The sequence below is a fragment of the Neolamprologus brichardi genome, chromosome 19, assembly GCF_056152115.1.
Source record: "Neolamprologus brichardi isolate AB-2024 chromosome 19, ASM5615211v1, whole genome shotgun sequence".
NCBI lineage: Eukaryota > Metazoa > Chordata > Actinopteri > Cichliformes > Cichlidae > Neolamprologus > Neolamprologus brichardi.
In genome coordinates, this window is record NC_142122.1 from 7,751,861 (window position 1) to 7,773,902 (window position 22,042).

The 22,042-nt window shown below is 41.7% G+C and overlaps 1 protein-coding gene across 6 annotated transcripts in view; it reads right to left on the reverse strand.

Moving 5' to 3' along the window:
* daam2 (dishevelled associated activator of morphogenesis 2) overlaps window positions 1–22,042 on the reverse strand; it is a 111,061-nt gene that overhangs the window by 64,601 nt on the left and 24,418 nt on the right. For 4 of the 6 annotated variants that reach the window (XM_087832721.1, XM_087832719.1, XM_087832720.1 and 1 more), the window contains exon 2: window positions 5,865–6,151. In XM_087832721.1, the coding sequence (XP_087688847.1) occupies window positions 5,865–6,032 (168 nt within the window). In that variant the 5' untranslated portion in view covers window positions 6,033–6,151. Of the gene's footprint in view, window positions 1–5,864; window positions 6,152–6,923; window positions 6,969–20,204; window positions 20,436–22,042 lie in introns of those variants that run through there. The other 2 variants (XM_087832717.1, XM_087832718.1) reach the window with 2 other exon arrangements.

Here is a 22,042-nt window from a genome sequence, read left to right on the forward strand (position 1 = left end):
AGCCTACAGCTTCTCCCCTCGAACAAACAGGGCTTGACCACTTTTATAATGAGACTGGCACAGGACAGTGAGCACTGGCTTCACAACAGAGAGAATCAGAAATGGGTAGATCGCTCCACAGAGAAATGCATAGGAAGAAGGAAGGGAGGAAGGAGAGGAAAGAGGGTGCATCCAGGCCATGCACTGGGAAGGAAACACACTCCCAGTGGCCCAGAGGGACAAGAACATTTCCATTCCCTCCTGTTACGCAATCCATTTCTGATCTGTGTCCGGGCTCAAAAGCCACACTGGAGAGAGCATTTATGTTTTATCGAGTCTGCTATTCCTGGAAACACAAATTTGCCATTGCAAAATGTACTTGCTTCTAAAATCAGCAACTGAGAGTCACATGGAGAGGATGATAATAGAGGCTGGTTCATCCAGATGTATTGACTGACAGCGGACAGCTGGACGACTGATCAGTGCGGTTTGGATTAAAACTGCCCCAAATCTCAGGACAGAGGAAGAAGGAACGAGGCTCCCACACACAGAGAGACAAACACAAAGCAGACAAAAAGAGGGCAGAGAGACGCACACTAATCTGACCCTGCCAGAACTGCACTCGCCAGATGTTCGACTAGTAGACCTGATCCAGTTGCACCAATTTGTATATATATCCTCTCTCATCTCAACTCAAAACACATGGATAACAGCACACTGAGGTGCATGCAAGTTTTTTGCAACTTGTATGCAAAAATAAATAGTACTATGTCGATGATGAAGTGGCATTTTCTCAATTTTCCCTTTTTTTTTTCTTTGGCGTGGTTCAGTAGAGCTCTGTAGCTGCATATGTGTCCACACATTGTCACCATATGCCGACCTTTCCACGGCAAATGTTTGTTGTTATTAGCTGACACTTGTAAATCCAAGTCTAGCTGTCCCCATACAACCTCACACTTGGTTTCTCTTTGTAGAAACCAAACTTTCATTTTGATTTAGTGAACTGCCACCACTGAGAAATGTGCCCAACATGATTAGGGAGAGCTCATTTTCAATTACCCAAATACGAGAGGAATTTCAAGTTTGTTGATAAAAAGTTATTAGCGGAGAATTGCCCCGATAAACAAAAATAAAGCTGTCAATGTATTTGGTGCGCAGCCAGACATCCCACATGGCCTACATATCAACTATGCGTGAGAGTCCTGAAGCACTGGTGGAAAAAAGCTATTTAAAATGCACCCAGATCCAAAAAACAGAACCCAGAACTGCAGCGCATTTGCTATCAGGAAACTGTGCAGCCAGCTGCAAATGTGTACTTTAACTGATGCGATCCATTAGTTCCTTCAGATGTGGTCTTTACTTATTGTGTCAGAATCCATGGGGATTGCTTCCAGGTTCATTTGCATGGGTTTGCTGAGTTTTTCATCATGAACAGGAGGCTCCATGAGAGACTTGGAAACTGTTTTTTTTCCTACAGGCTTTCTCCGGGTTGAGATGTTCCACATTTCAAAAAAGAGAGTCCGTGTTTACTCAAGGTAACCAAGGATGGATCCCACATGTGCTTATTCTGCAAAAATTAGCTTAGTGAGCTATAAACTGGAGACAATATGTCTTCTCTGTTTTTCTACATTACCAAGCACCTGCATTTATCATGAAACAGCAGGAATGTTGGCAGAGGCTTCTAATAAAGTAAAAAAAAGACTGTAAGAAACGTCCCAGTCAGATTTGCCAGGGTTTATGAACCCTTGTCTCACTTGATTATTTGTTGTTTGGCAGGCAGTCCCACAAACACAACATCAAAGTCTTAACACAAAACAAGTGACATAATCATCCAATACATGTCATACTCACCTGTTCAACTGCTGGTTAATGTAAATATCTAACCAGCCAAACACATGTGAGCAACACAGTGAATTCAGTCATATAGACATGGTCAAGATCACTTGCTAAAGTTTAAACTGAGCATCAGAATGGTGAAAAAAAGTAATGTAAGTGACTTGACCTTGCCTGCATCACAGCATCACTTCTTACTGTACTTGGGTATACTGAGGTGATAAAGGGATGGATGTGGTCAACAACAATGCTCATGAGATCTTCTGATGGCCGTTTCTAGCAAAATAACGCACCATGTCACAAAGGTCATATCATATCAGCTGGTTTACTGACAATGACAAAGACTTTGTGCTTATATGGCCCCCACAATCCACTAGAGCACCTATAGGATGTGGTGAAAGAGGACATTTTCATCATGGATGTGCAGCCGACAATCCTGCAGCAACTATGTGATGTTATCATTTCACTATGGACCAAGCACATTGTTGGATTTACAAAAACTAAACTCTCTATGTGTTTATAAAAAACTGTAGAGAAGCTTCTTGTATATTTTTTGTAAACACAGTTAAATATTGTACATGAGAAAAAATATTAATAACAACTTGAAAGATTTACTGTATTTTATTATCACAAGTCTTTGCACTCAAAGGAAAAATGCAGTCTCATATTACAAAAATTAGTACAGTTGCCTTTTAGTAATATTTTCTCATTATATTTCCTTAGAGGCGTCAGCATGTACAGTATTAAACTGTGCATAATTTGCTATATTTTTATATCATTCTGCTGCTGAAAGTAGGCATGGATACTGTAGGTTTGAAATGCCACAAATTCATATTGTTTCTTCCAACAGTGGCCAAAATACTGTACATGTCATAAGAGGTAATAGGGTTCATCACCACAGTTATACGTCTGTTATATCTATTCTAGTCCACTGTCATCCAAAACTGGACAGCAGTCCAAACGTCAGCTGAAGTTTTTCCTTCCACACACACAGAGTAAGCCGAGTGTGCACCGCGTGTCTCTCGACACAGCAGAAGACTCCATTATGAATGTGAGGACACATGGAGGTGGTTTACTCCTCCGTTTGGCCCAGATCTGTCGCTCCCACTCCAGAGGCTCCATTGAGTCTCATTCTCCTTCTCAGGAAAGGCTTTCATTTAACAATAATCCCCATTGCCCGTTGCCACAGAAACATACTATGTTGTGTTTTTCTTCATTTTTCTTTATTTCCTCCCATGCAACATAGGTTCACCTCTCTCCACATCAGTTCTCTGCCTGAGTAACAATCAGTGTGTCCTGGCTGGCTAACTCCAAGAGGTCTGGTACTACAGACTTTTGGATGCCCAGTTAAATCTGTGTCAGCATGTCGGTTCCTGGATCAGTAAAACAGATGTGCAGAACCAATAGCTCACCCAGATGAACATTATTAGGTAGAATCAGTCCGTACATTGGTCAGACTAGACATGAATCCAGCTATTACAGGCTGAGGGATCATTATTTTGGAGCATCATTTTTCCTTTTTGAATTTTAAGATATTCTAAATATTAAAGCTACTGTGTGCACAACTACAACACAAGTTTCATGTCTAAATTGCTTCTTTACTGCTAATATGTGAGGAGTAACTTTAAAAAAAATAAAAGTGTTCCCTGACTGTCTACCTAAGAATTTCCTGCGGACACTTTTATAGGCTAGATGTTTATAGGCTAGTTTCTGTTCATCATCCAGCACCTTTTCTCAATTAGAGATCTGCACAGTAGTCAAATATTGCTGCTCTTTATAGGTGGTATCAGAAATGCTAGTCGGTTAAATACATTTTTATTTTTTAACATATAACAGCCTTTTGTTCAAAGATGCTATAACTTCATTTGCCTCAAATTGGGGTTTTAGCCCCAAGTAATGCGCCAATGTTGCCAATTTAAAAGTGCCTAACATAAAAAATGTAATTTGCATTGTTGCACAAAGCATTTTTAAGTGTTGCATCTAGTTATGGAAACCTACAGTGAGGCACAAACCCAAGTTCTCAGCAAACAGGCCATCAAAAGTAGCCCTCTAACAACTATCTGAACTACAGTTTCTTCAAAAGTGGACGAGCCCTGCATCATCTTTCTGAACTAGTCAAGTGGTTTTAAACCTAGGGCCGAATATTTCCTCCCTACTTCTCATTCAGCACATCAATCTGTAAGTTTCATTTTTAGCTGAAATATTTACCGCACAATAAGCTGTGGGTCACTTAGTCCTATCAACCATAAAAACTGCCATGATTTGGCTAAGTGCTCCCATATGACAGCATGTTTTTAATTTACCCCAGAAATACTGGTCTCTGCTGGCATTAAAGAGGTTTCGTTAATGTCAAAGCCTAATTTGTGTAAGTACTTTTTTGTACGGCAATGTACAACATATCAAAGGGCAACCTGTTAATCCCTCAGAAATTACTGTGTTGACCTCGCAGCTGTATAATATAAAAGGCTTTCCTCTCTCCTGATTGAGATAATCAGTGTCTTGATTGCTTTTAAGCTTGAATTTTCGTCAATCAAGCCAATAAATATGCTGCAGCTACAGGCAGCTAAGCTTTAATGGCTCATGCATTATTAAAGAACACATTCAGGGTATAATTCTGTGAGTCAGCTTGAAAAAAAAATCACTACTGGGGAAACATCTGCTTTGATAAGCTTGAATAATTTTCTTATCATAAACGGAAGTTCCATTGATTGCCTGAATTGAATTTAACAGTGGAGTGATATATCCTGCAGGCAGTAAAGTTTAACACTCAGCAGTGCCAGCAGCAGTCCTGTGGCCACACCAGTCAACACATTGTTGGGAGACAGAGAGAAGCAGGAAATCTGAGGAGAGTGATGGAGACAGACAGGAACAAAACCAACCAAGAGACTGGAAGTGAGCAAATGGAGAGACAGAAACAGCAAAGCTGTAAAGCCATGACCTGTTTGCAGGGCAGCTGAGACGAACAGCAGCCTTCTCCATTGACGCAGTTGTGACCTGATCCATGTCCACACCATGGGCACATGCAAGTACAGTTATCCTAGTCTGGCACAGAGACCAGACCTTCAACCTCTGCCAGCAATAGGGACTGTAGTGCAAGGGTGGGCTGCATACTGGAGAGGATGAGCTTCTGAATTTGTAGTGGCGATTGAGACATGGCCTCACCCAACCATCAAGGCATCCTCTGTAAGAAATCCCCTTCTAATTCGAGACACTGATCTCGTATTGTTTGGCAGAATGAGCAGCAAGAAAAGAAAAAGAACTGGGCTGGACAAATCCTGGATTAATTCTTATGACAGATGTGATTTCACTTTAAACTATCCAGTTTGTAAAATGTTTGGAGAAGGGCAAGGCTTCTGTTCAACAGCCATGAGACTGAGAAACCACTAAATAGCACACAAATCTCTTTCATGGCGACTAATATATAAGTTTATGTTACTATTTGGTGCATGAACCGTCTGCAGCTGTGTTTCACTCTGTTTTTCCAGTTTTTACATGGTTTTAAAAGCCAATTCAACTCCACCAAAAAACAAACATGGGAAGCACAGCAGTCTGAAAGCAGGATAAATGTTGTCTGTGTAGGTTATCAGTCATCCAGGTTATGGTAGTCTTAAGAGCTTGATAAGAAGGACAATAGACTTTGTTAAGTTTTCTAAAGAGGTTTCATTTCCCATCCAAAAAGCTTCTTCAGTTCCAAACTGCTTAGAGGTGAAAAACTTTCATAAATTTTCCTCCCCTGCAGAAGCCCCTGGACGTTTAATGCTTGAAAGACTAATGCATTGCAGCATCCAGAGGAAAAACCCTCCTTGATTGCACTTGATCATCAGGATGTACTCCTGCAACTCTATATATTGGTTTAGATAAGGATGCTGGGGGGCGCTGCACGTGATGCCTACTTGCTTCACAAATCAACGCAATTTAGCATCACAAAAACTAACGTCCAAAACGAAGCCCTAGAAAAGGTCAGGGCAGCCCTGTGTGAGTGTGAAAACATCTGCTCCACTGCTAAAACAGCTCACTTAATCATTCATCAAGTTGAATCTATCTTTACTCACCACCAGTTCGGAGAAACGCGCATGCAGCTCCTCAGCAGGCGGCATGGGCGCACTGAACTCCAGCAGCTGCAGTGGCACGGTGTCCTTCAGGTTGATCTCCGGGGGCTCGCTGCTGCCGAAGCAGCACAGGAAGCCCAGGCCCTGTCGTGTCCTCTTCCTGGGGGGCATGATGGCTGTGGTAACACAGGTGGCAGTGGCGGTGCAGGTCCAGGAAGATAGAGGAAGGGGCCAAGGGGCAGGGAGGGGGAGTGGAGCGGAGGACGAGGCTGCTATCTAGGGGGCATCATCTGGAAGAGAGAGAGAGAAGACCAAGCAAATGACTCTCAGTTACTTTAAAGTGGATTTAAAGTTTCCTGGATCTTTAACCAACACATTTCAAGAGTTTAATGATGGACAGCATGTGACCTCTGGTGAGCAACACAGCATCTGGGAAGTTATAAGTGATGTGCACTGGCCCGTGCAGTGCCTTTAATCTATAATAATTTATTCCAAACTATTCGACTTTTGGATTGAAACAGGGAAAAATAAAATTTTTAAATCAATCCCTAATCCCTATCCCTAACCCCAAAAATCCCCTAACTCTCTGGTACCCCTACAACATCTGCAACACAGTGATTGCACTTTCTTCCATCTCAGTCCTCAAATGTGATGCTAAATCTTATAAGACACAAAAAAAAAACGTTATTCTGTGCTGTGAATCATGTAAAGCTGCTCTCCTACAGTCTCAGATTTATAACACGCTAAGACAAGTGAGCATGACATTTTCCCCGCACAATAAATTATTGATTTGATTCTCAGTCAAATACAGCACAGGATTCATGATGTTCCCAGATCTTTAATGCCTTATGATGGCCTATACGCCCTGTGTCTCCTGTCGATGTTTCCTTGCAAAGAAATTATTTGTAGTGCACAGGAAGTTAAGCCATTTATGTTTCCCGGAGCCCTGTTTGTTTGGCATAAATACAGGAAGATATGAGCAGCAACAGCCACCACATAAATAAACAATACAGTTCCATGTACAGAAACTGCTAGAATGACTGGAAATGCACATTAACTTACAGTTTATCCAAGCCTATTCTTTATCCAGATTGCCTTTACTGTGTCCTTAAAAACATGTCCCAAGGACTGTAGAGATATTCTCGCTGTGTGGCAACAGGAGTCTTGACGTTAGTTGCTCTTATGCCACAACAAAGAAAGCTCTTGTCCATGAGTACAATAGCGACTGTGCAGTATTTGTTGCCTGTGTGCATGTGTGTCTTTGTGCCCTGGCAGTGCCTCCCCCCCTTAGACAACAGTGAGTGACACCCTCTACCAACATGAGCGAGGATCGAATGGTGTAAAACATCCTGGAGGATTTCCTTGATGCTACGAAAAGAATCCGGGTGGTCTTCACTGCGTGAATAACACACTCTTTACACTGTATTATGTCCTATCAGATGCACACACAGTTGGCAGAGCGCTTCTTTATGTAACAGTTAACTGCATTTGTGAATGAAAAGACCTCGGGCCTGTTGTGCAAAGCCCTTAGGCATGCAAATCTAGCAGAAACATTTGACCAAGAAATCAATTTGGGAGCCATTTATGGGAACTACAAAAAGTGTCCAAGATGTTTGGAAAGCAGAAGCAGGACCAGATTTTTTTAAGCAACTACTCCCATGTGTTATGCTTCTATTGATATTCTCACATATCCTGACAAGCATTAAATAATATCTGGAGCTCTGCACCCATCTGTTCAACATGGCAGTGAAACTTTATGACCTCAGTTTCCAGAAGAAGCCACAATCTACTACATCATGACTCTCTCACATGCAGATTTGCTCAGTGAAGGAGTTCTCACCGCACGGTCTAAAATTAGCCACATGGTAAATTCTTTATGAATGCCCTGGACCCATGACAAGCGCTTAAAGGGGAAAAAATGAACAGGGAAAACACTACATTTCCATTTTGCCCTTTTCATCTTTTTTGCTCATTTGTTTTTTCCGCCTCCTTGAACCTGTCATCCTTCTCAGGGCAGAAGGAGCAGACCTACGAATGAACCGGAGGCTATTTTAAATAAAAAGCAACTTAAAGTTTTCTTCGGTTTGTTGAACATGGAAATGCTTGTGTGTCCAACAGTGGGCTTATTTTTGGAATTATTCCATGTAATTCACCTTCCAGTACTTGGACTGTTTGGTAGTCATTGCATCAGCGCTTCAAATGTGAATTCCAGCATGTGTGGCATCTTGTGCCTGTGTGTGCAGTATATTTAACTCTACAGCGGCATGTGTGTTATGATAGCCGAGGTGACAATCCCAGAGTCCGCCGCCGCTCAAATCAGGCGGGGACTGAACTTGGCTCAAGGTTAAAAATGAGCTATGTGCACCTATTCACCTCTGATATCCCCCGTTCATTATTCTAGATCAGTTTGGATCATCCTATATAACAACCAATTCCTTTTTACACCCACTCTAAGAGTCACAATCCAAGCCAAAATCCCCTTAGTGATGTGATATATCCAATCTATACATATTATGTACATTATATACCAAATTCAAGAATGGTAAAATATGACTACATTAAAAAAAAAAAGTCCATCCATTCATTTCAAAGGTTGCTGGTTCAGTCCATGGCTGCTCCAGTCTGCATGTCAAAGTATTCTTGGGCAAGATCCTGAACCCCAAGTTGCTTTACGCTTATCAGAGAATGAATGTTGGACAAAAAACAGAAAAAAGTGCTTGTATAAATGGGTGATGTATAAAATGCTTTGCATGCTCCAGTAGAGTACGAAAGCCCAATTAAGAAGCAGTCCAATTACCGTGTTTCAAATTTAAGGTTTACCCAAAATGGACTTTTTCAAGCTTTCTCCAGTTATTATGCATGAAATTCCACTTGCACTTACACACACCATAACATAGCTAAGATGCACAATAGGAAAAATATTTAAAATAGCCGATTCCATATATTTTATATACGAGGGATACTTCAACAGGCTACACAACACATAATTCAAGGATAAACAACCTACTTTGAAGGACATCATGGAATGATATGTATAATTACAAAGAAAGCCACAGTTCTAAACATACAAACAATACCTGTAATACTCTGCCAGTAAAGTGTACAAAACAGAAGAGATGTTTTAGTCACCACACAGTGGAACAGGAATATCCTCAAAATATTTCCATTTGTTGTGCAATTTGTGTCATGTCTGTACAGCTTTCAGCTCCACTGCCATTTTTTTAGATTGCTCCTTGGAAGCCCTGTTCAAACCACTTACACTGAGCACTCTGCAAGTTCACTGAGAGGAAAAAGCAACTTCTGTTTCAACCTGGAGAGTCCAGAGTTTTTTAAGCCTGAAGGCAACACATGATGTGAGCCAGGAGCATGCTCATCACAGCATTGTGTACTGTAAAGGGGGAAACCGTCAATGTGGAGTAATACTGCAACGTCTGAGGGGGAGCATTCACAGAAAATGTCCTGAAATGTGGTGGTGCCAGCTGTGAGTGCACTGAAAACTATTTTCTACCCACATCAACACAATCTTTGTTCACCACCTGCCCTATTAGCCATATTTTCCTCCCCGCAACTTCCTGAAAATGAAAATAAAATTGAATAATCACGTTTTGACATATCGGAGAAGCCCAAACACAACTGGACATGTAAAGGCTAGAAGAATAGTAGCTGTACAGAAAATGGTCCAGAGCTGCACAAGATGATGATCTTTACAAGCACTTTTTGATCACGCCTTATATGGACTTAGATGAGAATTCATAGTGGCGAGTTAGGAGGAAAAATGAGAGAGAACAGCACTTTAAAAAGGCAAGGTGGCAAAATTTGAATAAAGGCCCCATCAGGGAGATAAATCAAGGAGATTGGTTTAGCTCAGACTGTAACAGTGACAGCTTGTTATCATTTTATTAGTATAAAATATAAGCACAGTGGCAAAGCTTTATTGTATGGAGTTAGTTATAGCTGCTGCCGACAGCTGGCCGAGCCTAATGGAAAAGAGGCCGCTCTACAGGGGTTTTAAAGCCATTCAGCAAAATGCACTGTCCAGTGTCTCTGTGTGTGTTTCTATCTTCACTCTCCCACTGAGCCCCACGTGCAGCCAGTCTTCACTCAGCACCAGGTCTGCTGGCCTGCTTCCAGCCTGTGCCCCGGGAAAGTGGGCCAAGGAATCCAAACATTATATACACAGAAAAAATATTGTATATACTGTATGGCAAATACAAAGAACCAAGACTATACCCATGACTATTTGTGTAACCTTTACTATGCTTTGTATGAAGGAGTCACCACACAAACACAATCCAAATTGACCGTGTCCACTGCCATATGTGACCTGAGAGCCTCTCTTCATCCCCCAGCTTTTCATTTCTTCACTCCCTGTCATCTCCCATTATTCCTCTCTTTCAGGGTGAACGGAGTCCCTTCATCAACCCCCCTCTGACAGTAACATCTGTCATTTGTCCTTGCCACTGCTTACCATCTACTCCGTCCATCTTTAATCCCCATTTTCTGCTGTTCTGTTCCTTCCATTTAAATGCTTTCCATCCTTGACAAGCTGTTACTTCTGCCTGGGAGCATATCTCAATATGTACACTTTGCTTTCTTTCTGGGCAACAGTCGGGAAATGTTTAGCTTATTGCTTAGCTTATTAATGTATAGCTGAAAGGAAACGCAAACAACACCGTTTTAGAGGAGCTGGTAAGAACGAGGCTGCTTCTCTCTTGCTCTCAGTCTGTTTGTTGGTTTTGGTTTGAGTAGCTTGGTAGGAGAAGGCAGCCAATATGTAGCACAACTGGGAAGAAAGGAATATGTAAAACAGAAAAATATGAACTTTTTGGAGTGAATCTATTTAAATGCATGGTTGGCTAAAAAGAAACATTATCATCTAACATTTATTTTCTTTTGCTGTGCTCCCTATTCTTATACCAGCTCCTATACATCCACATAAACACCTACCAGTGGAGTACCAACATGGATGCCCTGGACTTATGGGCATGTCGCTTAAAGCCACATCACTGTCCCTGCAACTAGAACTGAACAATAGAAACCTGAGCAGAAAACTGGAGACATGCAGCTTAAAATGATAAAAGAATGGATAAAAATGAACTGAGAATAACCAAAAACTTGAAATACTATAATGATAAACTTTTACTATTAAGAAGATTATGAGAGTCCATATTCTTCTCTTGGAAACAGGTGAAGCTGTACCAAAAATGCCGACCCTAAATCACACGGAGACTTCCGAACACGCCTTTGCTCATCTCTGGGAAACAGACGCATGTATGGAAAAGGAAGCTTTCACTGAAGAGCAAAGGGTTTGTGGACCTCTACGGACTCAAAACATCTGTGTCGAAATGGGAATAGTTGCGCAGAGATTTGTCACTGCTTGTCATGATAGAGAATTTCTGTACGCACACAGTCATGTCTGTAAAAGTCATGAAAACAGTCATATTCTGCTGTATGCCATTTATATAGCCAGACACTCATGTAATCAAATCAAATATAAGATTCAAATATATGCATACACTTTAATCCAAGAGATGTCAAGGAGAGTGAGAAACCTGCTCCCGTATCTCTGAAGGGTCTGAGCAGAAAGAGAGAACTGGGAAGGAGACAAGGAAAGGAAAGACAGGAAGAAGGAAGGAAGAACGGAGATACTATTGCTGCCACTTCTCATTGAGCCTGCTACATCATCCTTCATCCACAGTGTTAGGAAGTAGGTCAGTGGAAGAGGAGGACGAGGAGGAGGGGAATGCAGTGAGGAGAGACATGCTGCTGCTGCTGCAGGATTTTGTGTGTGTGCAGAAGACCGAAGAAGAGAAGCACCGGCTATCTGTGCAGAGATCAAACATCTGTGCCTGCATAATTTCAACCCTCTCCACAACATCTGCCAAACAACACAAAGCTGTCCGAACCAAATGCAAAATGAGATCGAAATCAAGATCTGTTTTTCACCTATTCCTCTTCCATATAAAAAGCTGAATTATCCACTTACTCCGAGAGGTCATTTTTACTCTGCACAATACACGCTCCTTAAAGATGCTGCAGTGAGTTCCTGCAACTCTTTCATTCCCCTGTCATTCTTTTTTTTTCTCTATCCACCTTTACATCTGCAAGTATCTTTGTCATTTGCTTGCGAACACATTGATGGATGCATTGGATGAATGGATTCTAGTTGAGATACTTAGAGAGAAAGAATGGAAGTCAAATGCGTTTTGGTGAAGGAGAAAAAAGCGACAATAAAACTAGTCGAGACAAATAACAAGCAGGATAGGCCATTGACTATGTTTTACAGAGGCAATGAATAAAAGATCAGAGGGAAGCATGTGGTGCACATTTATGCTGCACACATATTGTTTCTGGGTCCCACAAATGAGGACCATTCCTTTGGGGTGCTGGGCCATGCAGAAGGCGGGCTTATGTAAGCCAGTACCAGGGATGGGAGAGCAGTGCCACGCTGGCACAGACAGGAACAAGATGAAGCATTGACTGAAAAAAATGGCATTGTTGAAGCAAGCTGCAGGGACAGGGATGGCAAAGGTGGGATTAGGTTGTTTTGTTTTTCACTTTATGTCCTACTTGATGTAGTGACACCAATAAATGCTGAGGAACAGCCATGATTCAATTCAATTCCAGTGGCACTCTAATTACAATTTTAATTATAGAGTTTCCCAATTGGTGTTGGAAATGACATGCGTCATCTACTGGAGGTAGTAAACATGGCTCAATCAACCTCATCTTGATTACTTATCATAGTAAAGAAAGAAACCACTTGAGGTTAGCTCCAAGAACAATCACCAAATGGGACGGCTAAACATAGAAAATCCTAAAATTCCGTCTTTCTAAAAAGAAGAAAAGACTTGGTTAGATAAGCAGAAATTAAGAAATCCTTACACTGGATTTCATGACAATGAAGAGCAAATGTTTGACGAAAGTCAACTGGACATGCAAACACAAAGTGTGATAATGCAACAGAAATCTTGTCCTGGCTGCATGTCTCCATATTTCTTGGTAGTCATATTTTCATATGTAAAACTTGCATCTGTCCTTGTATATGGATGTGAACTATTCATGTTGATTCATTTAACAGGGAGTAGCGATTCACCTAAGCCGCTGAAGACAATTAAGCCTTGGCTGTTGTTGCCCCAGACATGCCCTCTGCAGCATGCCCTGCTAACCCCTTTTACCGTCTGCCTGTTTGTCCTATGACTAATGGGCCAACCCTTTGATTCCTTTCTCCCCACACTAAAACCACTGGCTGCAAACCAAATCACCTGGGACACTGAAAATTCACTTTCTCAAGGATGTGGCCCACCCACGGCCCATGCTCCTGCCCCGGGGAGGGCATGTACACCACATACATCTTATTCTGTTAGAGTGAGGGGTTATGCTGTAATCATTTACTTAACAGTGACATATAAGCAAGAACTCCCCCCGCCCCATTACAAGAGACATACATGCAAACACGTAAAAGTTTGTTCTTTCTGCCAACAGAGATTAAAGTCTTCTTATTAATGCATCACTTCCTCAATTACAGGCAGTTTAGCACCATGGGTGGTCAGATTATAGAAATAAATAATGATTAATCTGAAACAACTGGCTTGAATAACAGACAGGATCCACTGGTGATCTAAATAACGTAAACTGTAAATTAGAAATACACAGTACACCACACACATTGTGACATGCATTCCCGAAGCATGACATCACCCATCTAAATCCAGTTTAGAGCTCCATGGTTAGCAGAGCCTCAGTTGACAAATGACCAGAGCTGACAGCGGAGGAGCTGCCATTATTTCACGGCACATTTGCATGCGCTGCATTCCTGTGCTTGTTCTGAAAGCACACATTCTGCGAGGGATTTCATGTTGGAAGGCCAACAGCGCTTTCATGAGAGTCTGTACACCGAGTGGCTTTCTCATGTGGACCTGGACAATGGGTCAGATTTGGTTGGAACAATTCTGCTGGGGCCCAGTGGGGTAGGTTAGCACAGTCTCTGTCAGAACACTGCAAGTGAACGTGCATCTGATCTTCAAGAGGACAGTTATTTTTAGCTATGACACCATGCTCTCCCTGTCCAGTATTAATGGCCTTTTCTATTAGGACAGTTGTCCTTAATTAGCATGTTTTGGGCTCCGAAGAAGTCACCTGACAGAGATAACCAAAGACATACCACCATGGAATTTAAAGATGGAGATTGTGCTGTATTTTTGGCTACAGAAAATATTCACTCAGAGAGAAAGCTAGAAGCAACAGAATGACTAGTTTATTCTGCATCCAACAACAGAGTACACCCACTAGCTCATAGGTGTCAAACTCTGGCCCGCGGGCCAAATTTGGCCCGCAGCCTAATTACATTTGGCCCACGAAGCCATACCAAATTACTATCAGAGGTGGCCTACTGGTATTATACAGCTAATATATATATTGTTTAGTATTAAGCTTTGCTTGTTCCATATTCAGTTTTCCAGCAAAACTTATTTGAGTCCATAAGAAAAGATTCATTCTTATATCTAGAGGAAGATTTTTTTTTCAATAAATATTAACGTTAGCCCGCGACTTTGTTCCAGTTTTGAATTTTGGCCCACTGTGTATTTGAGTTTGACACCCCTGCACTAGCTTATTTAATTCACAGTTGGATGTTTTCAGAACTTAGCAGGAAGTCCATGATTTTGGTCACCTTTTGGCCACGTTTTCCCTTTCTTTAAAAAAATTCTGGCTTTGTATAAAAGTGAAGTCCAATCTGACTATCACAGGGCACAGGGAAATAAAGAGTGACTTTTGATGACAACACAGTCTTCCTATATTTTCACTCACACAATACTGAAGCCAGATTCATGGAATCTACAATGTTACAGTCAAGCCTTGATCTACACATGGCCATCAAGAGTTTAAGGTCATTATAGATTAGGGTTGTCTGTGCTGGTATCCCTACGTGCATCTTTCAGTAAAGGACTTCAGAATCGGAAGATGGGAAACCCACCCTTCCCTTCACCCCCTACTAATTTAACTAATTCCTTCACAACCTTCTTGATTTCTTTGCTAAGTCCTCCCTTTAGTCACTTCCTTTCTGTCCTGCGATCAGATAAGGGAAGCTGCAAGAGAGCTGATGACGATTCAAAGATGTTATGTCTTCAGCCAAGACATACAGTCGTGTGAAAAAGAAAGGACTCTATGCAGTTATGTAAAAAGGGAACTACACCCCATGATTCAACGTAGACCCACCTTAAGCAGCAATCACTGAGGTTTGCACACATTTGTTTATGCATAGCTCTCTTAAGGTCCTGCCACAGCATTTGAACTGGACAGATCTGGAATTTCTGGAATCTACTGCAAGACCTTGATTCATTTATTTATCAATTACTCTGCTTTATTATTTCTTTTCTGCTGTATTTGTGTTTGGGATCACTGTCTTTTTGCATGACCCAATTTCAGCAAAGCTTTAGCTGTCAAACAGATTGCCTCAAATTTCACTCTAGAATACTTTGGTATTCAGTAGAATGCACAATCAAGTCAATGAATGCAAGATGAACATGTCCTGTGTCTGCACAACAAGCCCAAACTGTCAACCTTTCACCACTGTGCTTCACAGCTAGTATGATGCGCTATGTTGTGATGTTTGTATTATGACCAAACATCTCCACTTTGGTCATTTTTGGCCCACTGCCTCAAAAGACTTTGTTTTTCACATGACTGTAGTCTGGCTCAAGACTGACTCACTGGGAAAATTCTTAGTGAATTAACACTTCTGAAACACATGACCCACAAGTACAAAGAATTTCATGGCCGCCCTCACATTTCTCACAATGGACGCAACAAACTAACAAGGATGGAACAACACAGAATAACACAAAGCAGAAATTTTTAAGTAGCTTCCATACAGTAACCCCCCCCCCAAGAAAACAAAGTACCTCCACTTAAACTGCCCACAACCACAATTATTATTAATTACTTTAATAGTTTGTGGTTAATAGTGTTGCTTAAATATTTCCAGACTGTCTCCAAGGCAAATGCAATCAAATTTAGACAGAGGCATTTTTCATTTTATTTTGTTTACAAACAGCTCTGTCAGACAGCCAATGCAAGGATGGGGTAATTATATGGATTTGGCCCATGGTTATAGAGTCTTTACTGGTTATGTATATGAACCCGAAAGACCATCTTAGAGCAGCCTACGTTTTACATCTATATGTCAACTGAGGACTCGGATGCTGTTAATTGGTTATTCTAGACAATAGAATCGTCAGACTTTCCCATGGTGTCCTCATTGTGCCATTTTACCGATCAATCAGTCCATCACATTGTAAATTTTAATCTCTTTCTCTCAGAGGTCCTATTAGCTTCTAGCCTCATTGAAAACAAACATATAAGCATAGTTGGTTTTAACAAGGCCATGAGGCACAGTAACCCATCTCACCCATTAAGCGGAAATGCCTCAACTCAACCACTGGAAAAAGGGGAGGGGGTAGGAGATTTTTCCAATCCTCCAGGGATGTCATTAATAGCCATTTCATTTAGTCTGATTCATTAAAAAAAGGCAATTTCCTGATGCAAGGAACATTTATAACAGTGCAGGCCACATAAATTGCCAGGGGGTTGTTACAAGTGTGCTTTTAAATTGTTGCTTTAACCAAAACAAATCTAGCAGCTCCATGGAGCAGTGCAGGGCGCCCTTTAAGCACCCAACCATGTACAGTTCCAGTTTGAAGCAAATTATTAGAAACATGGTAAACCCCTTCACAGAAGCCACGAACCACAGACACGGGTTACATGAAAAAGAAAGGGAAAAAAAGCTGAAATAAGAAGCCATCCAGCAACAGACATCTTGGGCCACGTTAACAAGGGATTAACACGACTTTGAAAGCCTGTCTGCACGTTTTGGAGATTTGGTAGAGTAAAAGACTTTTCTTTTTCCCCTCAGTGTTTAATACCAAACGGACAACACTTACAAAATGATCAACCATGTCAGCAAAGATGCTAAACTACATCAAGTACATCAGGTACCCCAAAAGTCCTGTCTTTTTTTACTGTTGGGTGTTCTGTACTAGAATTGCAACACTTCAGTTTAGCACCACAAACGTATACACTGGAAGAGTGCATCCTTTTCAAAGACATTTTTACAGTTTGCTTTTTCCCACCCTCAGGAAGACAAACCAGAAAATGATACAAATTAATGGAAAAATATCAGGGAAAAAAATAAAAACAGCAATGCAATGACACATTCATAGATACATTTATCCAGTCGCTCAACCCTGATTAGTAACTGTATTCTGCAAGACATCCACGTTGCACAAGGAAAAATCAGTCTGCCAGTTGTTTTGTGGGACTCAAACAATGCAGATGTTAATGTTGGCTCCGGGTGAAGGTTCTATCAAGCACAGAGGCCAGCAATAGAAAATACAGCCATGCTGTTGACCCATTTCTACAAAAAGCCAATGGGCACATCTCTGCTCGTCAAATAGACCGGATCACTGGGATATCTATGCTATTAATACTGGGAATGAGAAGAAAGTCAGCCACGCCACATTCCAAAGGCCTCGACATTCCCACATATTAACAGGGCTCAAAATGAAATCCAATACTTGGCATCCCTTCCCTTCAAACTCCAAAACGCCATCCTGCCGTGTCAAAACGCTTTCATATTTCATCTGGGAGGAACGTTCCAGAGTCACGAGCTCCCAGTCTAGCTAAAGATGTGTTATTATAAGTGGGAACAAAGTTGGCACTAAAATCTTAGAGCTAGTTACCATGACTCTCAAGAGGGAAAAGATGCAGAAATTCTCACAGACTGTGCTCCTCAAACACCCTGCAGTCTTGTCTTCTTGAGAGGATGAGCGATCTCCATCAGTAAAACTGAGAGAGATTGTTCTCTTGAACCAGTTTGTTTTCATACATGTTACAGTTCACAATTGCGCTCTCCGATTAAGTAGATGTGCCTTTGTCACCTTGCCATTATCTGACTTCTCATGCTTTGCACTACAATGCGAATGGCTACTAATCTTGCCCAGGTGAAAGGTCAACAGCTGCAGCATAGAGGACATAGGGCTTCTGGGTAATGTCTGGAATGCTCCGCCGGGACAGTTATAGCAAAGAAGACAGGAACAGCTCTCCAAAGTGACGAGCACTTTTTAAAATAGCCTGCGGTAATACTGTACTGAACTGAAGCACTGTAAAGAGGAGATATGCTTACACATCATAAGCCCCAGAAAGTGTGTCACTGGCACAAATACAATAGCAGCATTTGACACACACTATGTGGGGACTTCCAGTGAAGGGGAGAGAGGACCAGCAGCATTTTTCCTAAAATCTTCCAGGGTTCTGCCCCCCAGACACTGTAACTACTCTAATGTGAACACAACATGAAGATGATCCTGGCCAAAAGATCAGATAGTTGACGTCCAAGCAACTTTACAGAGCTCATCTCTTTTTTCTCTCTGTCCCTATCCTAATGAGCAGGCCATTGAGCTGCCAGTCAGCAGCAGGGCTGAAGCGATAAAAGGCCAGCCCCTGCTTAATAATTCCCCCTCACACTCCCTCTAAGCCTGAGAGAGCAGTTCATGCATCCGTAATAGTCGATAAAATATGAAAAGCCCCGAGAGCGCTGACGGCAGCAGAGGGTGTGTATGTACACTTTCGTTAATGCTCTCCCGGCACGCTGAATCTTTTAGTACTGTCGCTCTGTTTGCCCCCCAGCGCACGTGGATGTAGGTCTTCCAGCAGACTGCAGAGTAAGCTTTTAATGTGGTGGAAATAAATACTATCTTGTTCACATTGCAAAAAGACATCAAAGAAAAACACACACGGCCCTTTGACTATATAAATGAGTTTTGCCTCTGGTTCAGTGACCTTAAAATGCAAAACACCGAAAGGGATGAATTACATGAGTGTTACAGAAATAACATGTGTCTCGTGTTTTTTCATATCGCTTTTACTGCTGCATTAGCTGTATAAAAGCCAAGTCTCCAGAAAAGAAAACATCACTCTAAAATGCTATATCATCTAGTTGGAAGATTTTCCATAAATAAAACATATGCCTCAGTAAACCAAAACCCTCTTTACATCCATCATGTCACCAACAATCCATCTAAGGTTAGGGTCAAGTTTGTTTTAGCCACATGCCAAACAGCCAGTTTCAAATGACATCTTACATGTTCTGGGACAAGTTTTTTTTTGCAAGGTTTTCATTTTGAGTTTTCTATGAAATTTCTTTTTAAAAAGGGGTAAACCTTCACCAAATCCCACACCTATGCCTAGTCCTAACCTTAACCTTGAGGGATGTTAAGAGACTAAGAAGGGATCCCTAATCAATTTCTTAGTTGGAAATTTGGACGGCTGGTGAATGAACTCACATCACCATGCTTTCAAAGCATGCAAAGGATTTACAGCTGACAGACTTTAAACTAACACAGGCAGCGCTTCCACTGAGAAATAGAAGCTTCTGGAAGCCAAAAGAGTAAAGTTGGGTGTTTTCACTGCTCTGAGGGGCCATGTAATCCCTTAAGGAAGCTTTGAAAGGACTGCCAGTTAAAAAGAACCGTCTTCCATACATACTCAGCCCCCAGTGTCTATAATGGGTTGCATGGGAGGAATATGGAATGGAAGATGACTGTGTGATTGATGAAGATGTGTGATCACTCATCATCTAGGTCCCAAAATAGCATCCATTTTACATATGATACTATCCCATCACCCTTCAGTCTTTTAAATGTGAACAATTCCCCTGAAATGTGCATTAGACATCTTGTAATGTGATTTGGTTGAAACTAAATGTTGATCCAACTCACATCTGCAGCAGCAGCAATAGCACTGAGCCTCCGATCATCCATGAAATCATGAAACTCCCAAAACTTCTAGAATCTCATGTCAAACTGAACCCAAAAGCATCACCATTAAGCCAAAACTGTTCCTTACACAGTGCAACAGCACACATGTGGGTACAGCAAGATGTCCTGTCAGCACCGTTGGAGAACGAGCCCAAACATCAAGACCACATTCATTTCACAACCCAACTTTTGCTCCCGTTTATGAGCTATAAAGCCACTGTAGTGAAAAACGATTGTAAAATACTGCCCTTCCCTCCAATCACAACAGCACAAAATGTGGAAACTTTATCACAGGGGAACAGCAGCCCTTGTTGCCCACCAGGTCTTTTTTTTCCCCTTCAACTCTATGAGCACTCCTACCTGATGTTTATTTTATTGCCTGCAGAAAGCTTCAATTTTCCTGCCTGGACTAAGCAGCATGAGCATCTGTAGCCTGTCATGGGTGAACAAGACTACCGAATAGCTAATACTCACAATGACCGGGAAGGGTTAAGAGTATCAGTATCCAGATCATGTATCGCCTACTTACCCACTTCAGACTGGTTGCACTAAGAGATGAACCGTCTCTGTGTTGCCTCACTAGCAAATGAAAAAAAAAAAGTTAGAAGAAAAATTTAAAGCAATCCCGCATCTTCTGCTTCTACGCAACCGTTTTTGCTTTTTGTAGCTTCATGACCAAATTCCATGGGTTTGCAGAGTTTGACAGACGCCGTTTAGTTTTGTCTGCTTCACCTCTCCGAGCTTCTGAGCTGAGCTCTAGATTTCAGCTGACTGTGCTGGGAGCTGAGCTGTTGACATTGTCCCCGCTCTCTCTCTCTCTCTCTCTCTCCCTCCCCTCCCTCTCCTGCTCTGTCTCTCTCTCGCTCTCTCACAGTCTCTCTGTCTTTGGATTACTAATCTACCTTCCCTCCCCTTCTGGATTGCAGCTCCAGCATATGACAGCATCCATGTGGATGTCAGCTAAAATGTTATGGATTTTCAGTGAATATACCATAAATGCATTTACCTTATAGTATAGTATCTGTGCGTGCCTGTTATGAGAGGCCATGGGAGAGGGCAAGCTAAAAGGAAATGACCCTCAACGGCCTGTGCTTCCTATGCCTGCCTGCAATTCCAACTCCACCCAACACATTTAGGTCTAAATGAGCAGTCGATGTAGGGATATCACACACAGTACCCAAAGGAAACCTCTTTCCTGCCCCGTCCTCTCATCTTTAACACATGCATAAAAGCACACACGCCCATAAACTGATGTGCCAAATATGGCGTTGTCCATTAGGACTTACCCCTTTGACACAGACAGGAAAAGGATTTCCCTGTGATTTAGTCGTCAGTGTTCATTGAGAAAAAGGTGAGTCAGAAACCTTGATACACAAAGATCTCTTGGCTTGGTCAAGTTCGCAGTATAAGCTCAGCCAAATGTAATGTGTGGAAGGGTGGAGAGGAGCTGAGGGGTGGGGAGGAAATCAGCTGGAGGGCCACACCACAGAGGATTCAGAGAATTGGAGTTCAAGTATGTTACTTGTGATAACATGAGTGCCAAGAGAGTGCGAACAAAAACTTCAAGACACCGGAGACTTCCTGTGAAAGACAGAAATCATCATCTCTTCATCTCCACCCCTCCTTACACCCAAACCTTCAGCCAGACAAAATAAAACACCTATGCAGCAGTTTATCAGAGTTTATGCCCCCCCCCCTCCCCCCGCCCCGCCCTTTCCCATCACCAACTGTGCTTCCAATGTTTCTAGCACCAGATTAACACCAGAAAATAAAGTCGATGACCACAAAAATCCAAGTTCCATTAATTTATCAGCAGGGGGCCACTCTTCTAATTGCAAAAAATAAATCAATAAATAAAATAATATTACATCTAACATTACATTTAGAAGAACCGAAGCTAACTGGAAAATTTACCTCAACAAAACATCTGTATTGTATGCAGCATGATATCCATTTAGTAAACTATCATCGCTTGTAGAGATAATTATATGATAAAGTATGGTATGCTTCATCATCACTGACAAGTCTTACTAAAGACCTTTTCTGGTATACTAAATAGTGTCTGAGCATTCTAAAGTGATCAATACGTCTGAAAAAACATTGACATGTCAATCGTGATCTTTAGACATCGACAGCTTCCTGACCACAACTGACTGATCAATACTATTGATGTAACTTTAAAGGCATGGGTCATGCAGACTGAGGTCATATGACGTCGTCTTATCTTTCATGGGACTGCCTGTCTGCTGACTTGGCTTGTCTCTAATATTGACTTCAGTATAAATGCATGCATATACTGTAAATGAGAGCAACTGACCACATTCTAAACAAGGACTGTTACTTGGGGGCCATTAAAGTATACCAAAT